Source organism: Micromesistius poutassou, assembly GCF_964030765.1.
Source record: "Micromesistius poutassou genome assembly, chromosome: 16".
NCBI classification, from domain to species: Eukaryota; Metazoa; Chordata; class Actinopteri; order Gadiformes; family Gadidae; genus Micromesistius; species Micromesistius poutassou.
Window position 1 is genome coordinate 3,991,676 of NC_140286.1, and position 8,984 is coordinate 4,000,659.

General features: G+C 42.8%; 1 protein-coding gene across 1 annotated transcript; it reads right to left on the minus strand.

The window, feature by feature from the left end:
• Positions 1-2,430: 2,430 nt before the first annotated feature.
• On the minus strand, positions 2,431-8,821 carry urod (uroporphyrinogen decarboxylase). The gene is made up of 10 exons (XM_084480895.1): positions 8,689-8,821; positions 7,126-7,238; positions 6,195-6,274; positions 5,813-5,875; positions 5,262-5,459; positions 4,870-5,031; positions 4,365-4,499; positions 3,947-4,047; positions 3,427-3,493; positions 2,431-2,948 (listed from the first exon to the last, which is right to left on the minus strand). Exons 1-10 carry the CDS (start codon positions 8,709-8,711, stop codon positions 2,784-2,786), a joined length of 1,107 nt encoding a protein of 368 aa, XP_084337021.1. The 5' UTR covers positions 8,712-8,821; the 3' UTR covers positions 2,431-2,783.
• Positions 8,822-8,984: the final 163 nt, after the last annotated feature.

Consider the following 8,984-nt stretch of genomic DNA (forward strand, 5'->3'; position numbering starts at 1 on the left):
TTCTCTCCGTCTCTCTCTCTCCCTTGCTCTCTCTTTCTCTCTTGTTTGTTCTTTCCCTTGTTCTGTCGCTCTCTCTTTCTGTATTTCTATCTTTCTGTGAGATTGTGTATTTGTGTGTGTGAGTGTATTGTGTGTATTTTGGCATCTGTGCACCAAGGTTAGGGATCAACATGCCACGACATGCTGTCAAAAATGTATGTTGTTGTTCTCCTGAACTTTCATAATGCCTTCCTGATATTTCAATACTTGTGTGTCTGATTACGTGCACTCTAATTAGAGTGGTACAGTTGATATACAGCCCCTGCCACAACTCTTGGCCTCCCTCCTCGATTGGCTCCTCATTCCCTAAAGTCACTGTTCATTGGACGACACACCTCAGATGGTACAGGAGTGCAGAGAAAGCCTAATCTTTAAAGGCTTGAATGTCATGCTTTTTCATGTGACATATGTGGGTTTAAAATCACACATTAGGTGCCTTACTCAAATGCACTTTGATGATCGAACCTTGATGCATCCAAAAAATATACCTTGGTGGATATACAGTATTAGTGTTTTACATTGACATTTGGTCTTTTAGCAGACACTTTTGTCCAAAGTGACTTACAGTGAATTCTGATATATGGTAGAGGTTGGGGCATTGCATGCAAGGATCAGGTAGGCTTTAAACAGTGGGTATCGAACCCAGTACCTTTGCTGTTATGATACAAATAATAACGGCCTCAGAATTGCATTAGCAGACCAGACTCTGTTTAAATCACAAACAATCACAAACACGATTGTGTCACGTGATGTTATGCTGTTTATCTGTGTGTTTGTGTGTGTCGGACCTTCCAACAAAAACAACAACATCAACAGGATTTACTGCAGTCTCCTAATCTTCTGCTGAGCTCGCTCCAACATCAAAACACCATTCGGGATTAACCGATTTTTTTGCACCATAATTTGTGTGGGATCTCCTTTTGAAGGAAGTAATAGCGCAGTGGTTTTATTTTAATCCAAATTCTCTCTTGTATCATGGAAGTACTTTTCACATACAATTTTCCTAATGGGTCCGTTGACATAGTAACAAGGTCTTGGCCTTGGTTGGATGTTGCCCGAGAGGCGGGAAATGTATTCACTAATCCAGCATCCCATTGGTAGTAAGTTGTCCTAGCAACTCTACTCCCACAGTACAAGATGGAGAGTAGGCTGATTGGTGCAGTAAATGCTTAGTCTTTTAAAAAATATATATATACATTTGTTTCAGAAAATATTGAATATTTTTGTATTTATATTTATTGAATATTTGGACAATATGCTGTACGTATCATTTTTAGTAACTACTTTTTATGTACATTTGTTTATTAACTAGTTTATACTCATCAATATTTTGCACAATGTTATCTTTTCTACTAAACTTAACTGCACATTTGACTTTGTGGAACTTAATGGACCAGATATATTATATATTTTAACGTGATCCCTGGTCCAACAGAATTAACTATCCTGAGAGCACACACACACACACACACACTTTCATTCTATATTTTAAAAAAAGCAAGGTTGCTTTTAAAATGCAATCCATCTCTTGACCAAATAGAAAAACCGGCTGAATGAACAGGGCTTTAATCATGTTTATTTATAGTAATATTCCTGTAGATTTATAGTGCAGCATAACACCTCCCACCCCATTCTCATCAACTCACTCACTCACACACACGCAACAACAACAACGTAATACCAGTCATAAACCATGTTCTTACCACCATTTGAAATATGAAATATCAAATCTATTAGAAAAAAAACACATGGAGTATAAGCTATAAAACACCTACGGAGGCACCTTCGCAAACAGTTTGTAAAATGTTTTAGGCCTGCTCTGCTTTATGTCTATCTTTGTGATTGTTTTCCGCTGGTATTGTCCCTCATGATTTTTTATTTTGCAACATACCTGCCTAGAGTTGAAAGTGCTTTGGTCGTTCGCATTATAAATGCACTAAACTAATTGAAAGCACAATTTATTTCCCAGCTCTAGGTCAAAATGTCCAACTGTTCATCTGAAAAACAATGAGGACCAAAACAATGGTGTCTTTAAGAACCAGTAAAACCAGCCAGATGTTAAATAATAAGTGCTCACAAAGGCTGCATCCTCCCCTCCCCAACTAATCTTCAAACTAAACCCTTCTTACGGATGATCAGTAAACGAAATAGTCCTTAAAGAAACCATATGATACTCCACCACAGGGCTGGAGCTCGTGTGTTGTAACAGGACGACGGTGTTGTGTGATCCATGGGTTACACGCTCCGCATCTTGGCTGCGTTCCTTTTGCTTGTCAGCCATTGTGTGCCGCGGCCTCCCCTTTGAATGCTGTCTTTGTTGTTCGGTTGGAAAAGAGAACATTGGTGGCCGACCAAAGGCCGAGATGAACCAAAGAAAGACGGACTCAGGTGTTCTGAATCAGCGTGTTTTATTTTATTAGAGCTGGGTCACACAGAGTGTGAGTTTCCCGTCTGTGGAACAACAGGCTGGATTACAATCCCGGTTCCATGATCTGTTTGACCTTTTATCTTAACAATACAAAAAAAAATAACAATCTCAGCCATAGCCTCAATTGATGAAGTATATTACATGTTAGTCGCATTTGGTGTTTTTTTACTGATACAATATATGCCCCTCCCGTGGTATAAACATCACAGCTACTTGCGATCCTTCCGCTCCCTTGCAGTAGTGACACACACACACACGCTTCCTCCAGGTGACCTGCAGTCGTCACGTACACATGTAAATCATCCCATCAAAGCCGTCACTGCTGCTTGTTCATCTGGCGCGAGTGCTTGTGCACGGCCTCCACGAAGGCGGCCACGCTCTCGGGGTCCATGTCCGGGTACATGCCGTGGCCCAGGTTGGCGATGTACCGCTGGGTCCCGAAGCCCTCCAGCATCTTCTTGACAATCTCAGAGATACGCTCCTGGAGGCGGGGGGAGAGCGTTAACACATTCAGAATAACGATAATCACAAACGACAGGGGGGCAGTGGTAGAGTAGTTGGTGTGGTTAAGGTGTTCGAATACCAGCCCGGTAGGTTCTGGGTTCGTTGAGCAATGCACCTGCACCCTTGCCGTGGCCCAGCTCCTACCCTGCTCATTAATGACCTGTATCTTTAAATTCACTGTAAGTCGCTTGGGATCAAATCGTCTGCTAAATGATTAAAACGCAGTAAAACATAAATAGTACTGTCATGCCGGTTAGGTTAACTATCATGACAATAAACCAACAACAAACAAGTATTCCTGTGCTGTAAACTATAATCCTGTGTCTCAATTATAGTGTGTACTTGGGATTGTAAATTGTATTCCCTTTGCAGATCCGTCCGTCTCACACATAACAGCAGGTCTACTTTGGGGTCTTTCATTGTTAGTAGGGTAGAGAGTTATCTCTTCTGTTTACCTTGGGAGCGTAGAGCGCACAGGGATCCATGTTGCCCTGTAGGCTAACCTTTCCCCCGGTCTGCTCTCTGAAAACACAAGGACCAGTGACAGTTGGTGGTGAAACTGGAATGTGTGTTTCAAGGATAAGCCAAATGGAACGATGATAGCTGTTCATTACGAGGTTAGCAGGGAGAGTTAGCATTGACCTGTTTGAGCGAAACGGTCTTGTTACTGACATTCCGAAAAACTTATGTTTGCTTTTTTTTCTTACATAAGCTTGTTCATAATATTGAAAAAAAAGTGCAATTGTTCAACTGCCACCATCAGTTTCATTTGCAGACACTGACATAGATGAGTGTGTGTTTGTGTATTCATTGTAATCATGTGCACACATTATAAGATAGGAAGACGCTTTTAGCAAGCAAGGATAAGCAAGTCGTGTGTAGATATGATAATGAGTGATAACTGCACATAGACAATAGGTGGAGACAGTTGGGCATTATTGCTGAATCTTTCCAGTGTATGTGTGCATTTGTTACCGTGCCAACCGCGGGTCAATGGTCCAGTCCAGACTAACGACCTCATAGTAGGACTGAGACAAGTCCTCAAGCCCATAGTGACCGTCTTTAGCAAACACAATCTGACACACACACACACACACACACACACACACACACACACACACACACACACACACACACACACACACACACACACACACACACACACACACACACACACACACACACACACACACACACACACACAAAAGTTATAAGGGAAAAAAAATGTCATCTTTAATAAAATGGCTCCCTCTGCTGGTGGACAGCTAGTGTTACAACAGTATCCTACACAAACATGTGTTCATGAATTTAGCAGATACCTGTATTCAATGCAACATACCATGTGACCATGTGAGGGACAATGCCCGGTGGACTATGAGTGACTTGGTCTCACCATGGGTACGTCCTGCCCCGTCTCCTTCAGCTGGTCCTTCACCCTGCGGGCGATGTCCCTCAGGTAGGGCAGGCAGAAGGCCTTGAACTCTGTGGGCCCCAGGATCCCAGCGTGGCTCTCAAACACCTGCAGGGCCTGGGGCGTGAGGAGAAATGGTAACAATATTACTGCAGGTAGGGGTTACGCATCTTGCTCAAGGAGGCCTACAGGTTCTGAGCAGGGTAGGGAGGCAGGGTAGGAATGTTTTGGCTACTGTATTGTGACTGCATTGCTTCATTACTTACATTTCCATAACTCTTACTACTGACCAACCTACTACTGATCAATCTCGTTTTACACTAGGTCGTTGTAGCGACCTAGTGAGCCTGTACCCAATTGCAATACAGAGATTATATACATTTCAAAATGAAGGATTTTTTTGTATTTCACACACTTGATTTTTCCCCCCTTGATAAACAAGATTACACTTTCATTTCGGGGAGACAGGGGGCGTGGCCGGACTCACCTGTGCGCCCGCGGCCACCTGGCCCAGCAGGTAGTCCACGATGACGTTGGTGAGCATCTTGAGCAGCATGTGGCTGGCCTCCGGGTGGCGGTAGAGCCAGCTCTTTACCTTGGAGAAGGTCTTGGAGCCCGAGCCTTCGATCATGTAGGACATCAGGGTCCACTGGAGAGGGGGGGAGAGAGAAAGAGCATGAGAGAGTGATTAGGATAAAAGAGTTTGGCTTTTGAGTTGTCAGTACATGGTGCATTATGGAAGGCGAATACCATCTGATCGGACCGTTTTTAATACGTTTCCTAAAAATGAACGGATTCACGAGTTCCTCTTCTATACGTGTGTGCGCATGTGTTTGTGTGTGTGTGTGTGGGTGTGGGTGTTTCTCAGGCGAGCCTCACCGGTGCTCCAGTGAATCCGATGAGCGGCACCTTCCCCTCGATCTTGTGTCGGGTCAGGGTGATGGCCTTGAAGACGTAGTCCAGCTCCTTCTTGACGTCCACCTTGGTGTTCAGCCGCTGGAGGTCCTCTGGGTCCTTCAGGGGGTCCGGGAAGGTGGGGCCCTTCCCGGGGACCATCTGCACCTCCATCCCCATGGCCTGGTGGAGCAACGTGGATGGAGGGAAAATAAACAAACCGGAGCAAGCAGAACGGTAAACAAAGAACTAGAAGCACTGTGAACAATTTTTTACTGAAACCAAAAGTATGAACAACACATGTACAAATATATTTCTATAATATTTGGCATGTCTGTTGATGTAATAAGTCTATATCTAGGATGTACTTTAGCCTTGAATAGGCCGATATTTAATTAAAAAATAGTGGAGGCCTTTTGAAGAAATGAAGGGACTCGAAGATAGAACCCTGAGGGACACCAGATTCAATATTTAACCACAAGGTACACATTACAATGAGAAAGCACTTTTATGAAAATACATAGTATTTACGTCACCTGCGGTACCACTAGGATGTCTGAGAAGATGATGGACGCATCGAAGTCAAAACGTCTGAGCGGCTACATTAAGAAAGAAAACACTCCAGTAAGAATTAAATACGACATACAAAGCAACAGTAAAAAGTACGAAGTATGAAGCCACAGTAAGGATATAGAATGAAGTACCAAGCCACACTAATAAATTAAGTATTTAACTATGTACGAATCCACAGAGCCATGGATGTTCATGAAAGAAGGAAACATTATGATGAGGATTTCAATTGTATTGAACAATTCAATGATAAAGTTGTTTTGGGTAAAGAGATTTCTAAATGAAAGAATAATAAACAGAATTTATATATTCATATAAAAAGAAAGAAAAGAGAAATGGCGGTAGCACCTGAAGAGTGAGTTCACAGCAGGCCTCTGGTGAGCGGCACGTATCGAAGAAGTCCTTCCCTGCCCGGAACTCCCGGAACTCTACACACACACACACATAAAAAAATAGTGTCATGCTAGAGTGTCATGCTATGATGAGGGAAATCTTTTACATGATTTCCTGCTGCTGCGAATAATTTTACATGATTTGCTACTGCTAGGTACCTGGCAGGTACAGATCAGTCACGTCTGTCTGTCTGTCTGTGTGTTATGGGAGAATTTTACTATACCCTTTATAATTATTATAGAATCAATATCTTGCCTTGTATGCTATATGAATGACATAAGCGTGGAAAAACACAGTCTTGCCTCTTAGTAAGGTCATCCGATGTTAAGTGCCACAAGAATGTTCAGGCCTGGGGACCAAGATGGCACAAGGCCGTATCACCCGGAGAGATTTAGATAGACAAAGCATCCCTACGGTTTGTTCAGGGACAGATTACACCCCTAGCGTGGAGAGTCTGCACGGATGTCTTCAGGGCTTTAATAACAACATGTGAATGACACATGCATGACAGTGTCTGATACAGAGATAGAGCTTATGGGAGGTTATGAGAGGAATCACAGAATCATGAAGACAAAAACTGTGTGCGGAATCTGGAAAAGTGGGTGTTCTTCAGACCTGCTCGGCTGTTGTATTACTTTCTTAGAGTTCGAAATAAAAGTCTTTCACTTTATTCAGTGGTTTCCTGATCACTTTCCTTAGAGTTTTACTTTCCACAACAGTGTCTGTATCTGCAGGGAGTGGCCTGTATGTCTGCCAGTCTGTCTGTCTGTGTTTCTGTACCTGGCGGGTAGCGGCCAGCATGTCTGTCTTTGTTTCTGTACCTGGCAGGTAGTGGCAAGCCTGTCTGTCTGTCTGTCTGTCTGTCTGCCTGTGTGTGTGTCTGTACCTGGCAGGTAGCGGCCAGCCTGTCTCATGCACCACACGGGAACATGCTGGGTCTGTTCTCCCCGCGCCGCCCGCAGGAACGTGTCATTCTTTAGCTGTGGGAAGTCTTTGGGTCTGGAAGAGGAACAGAGCCATGCGATGCAGCACGTTGATCAGCCACTAGAACTGGGGTAGGTGGGAACCCAGGAGCATACAACAGCACCAAGGTATACGCTGCCCTGATATGTTGAAGAACTTAAAGGGCATTAGCTATAATAATATAATAATTAGCTCAACAATAGCTATAGCCGGAGACACATTTCAGTTTATTTTTATTATAGTAGGTATATATACAAATATATATATATATATATATATATATATATATATATATATATATATATATATATATATATATATATATATATATATATATATGTATATGTAGAAAAAACAATTTGTAATTTTTGTCAGATCTTCAAATAGATACACCCTTTCGCTTATCTAATTACTGAGTTATTTTTCTTTCCCGCCCATCATTGTTAGCAAAGGACCAACTGAATCGGACAGATAGCCCTCCCTCTCTTATCTCTTACTAGCAGCGCTACAACCGTTAAATACCCAAGAAACACGCAGCAGGAGAAACATGTTTCATCACATTTTTACCTGGCATTTTCACTATTTTCTTGCGCATATCAAAAAAGTTAAAATCCGTATTTTTGCATAACGCATATTCAAGTCAACTACAGGTATCCCTAACTTCATATAGGGAATATCCCTATATGAAGTTAGATGTTAAGCAAAAATATTGATACGGGCGGTCGTAAAAGTGGATTAAATCGTTCGATCGTAACATCCCTTCCATGACGCGCTCAGAACCAGGAAAGGAAAAGGTAAAACATGAAGTTGGAATGCTGTCGCCCTTTCAATGGGATCCCTATGTATCCCAGTACCATAGTGTGCTGGCTCACCCATGGAGCTATGGGAACCAGTACAGTAGTGTGCTGGGTCACCCATGGAGCTATGAGAACCAGTACCGTAGTGGTCAGGGTCACCCATGGAACCATGAGAACCAGTACCGTAGTGTGCTGAGTCACCCATGGAGCTATGGGAAGCAGTACAGTAGTGTGCTGGGTCACCCATGTAGCTATGAGAACCAGTACCGTAGTGTGCTGAGTCACCCATGGAGCTATGGGAAGCAGTACAGTAGTGTGCTGGGTCACCCATGTAGCTATGTGAACCAGTGCATTCGTGTGCTGGGTCATCCATGGAGCTATGGGAACCAGTACAGTAGTGTGCTGGGTCACTCATGGAGCTATGGGAACCAGTACCAAGCTTAGAAAAAGCAAATGCTAAAACACCTGTAGAAGTTGAGAAAATGTAGCCTATCCAACTTGTACTATATATAACGTTAAGAATACAATGTCTGATTAAACGGCTAACCGAAGTGTATACCGAATACTTTTGGATCAAGAAAACGATCAGGGTTACATGTTTTTATAATGTCATTTTTTTCTCGTCGGTCTCTTTATCCTGTTGAAACAGTATGAAGTAACATGCGTGGCTCAACGGTAAACATACTCACAGAATAAGCTCGTCCTTGCTCATGGTGAAAAAGATAAGTTAACGGAACGTCTTCTTGCTCGGGATGTCGCTCGCAGCCTGCTGTCATTCAGACTCGCTTACAAAACACTCAAGTCGTTACTACAGGCCGCGGCCATGTTTGCAAAAGTCATGTGACACGGGGTGGAGGCGCGGAATGGATTTCAAAATAAAATATTGTCTAAAGAAGTAAAAGCTCAATGATTCGAAATAGTTTCAGAACAGTCAATTAAACTACAATTAAGCAATGTATAAGGATAAACAGCATAATCCGTTTAA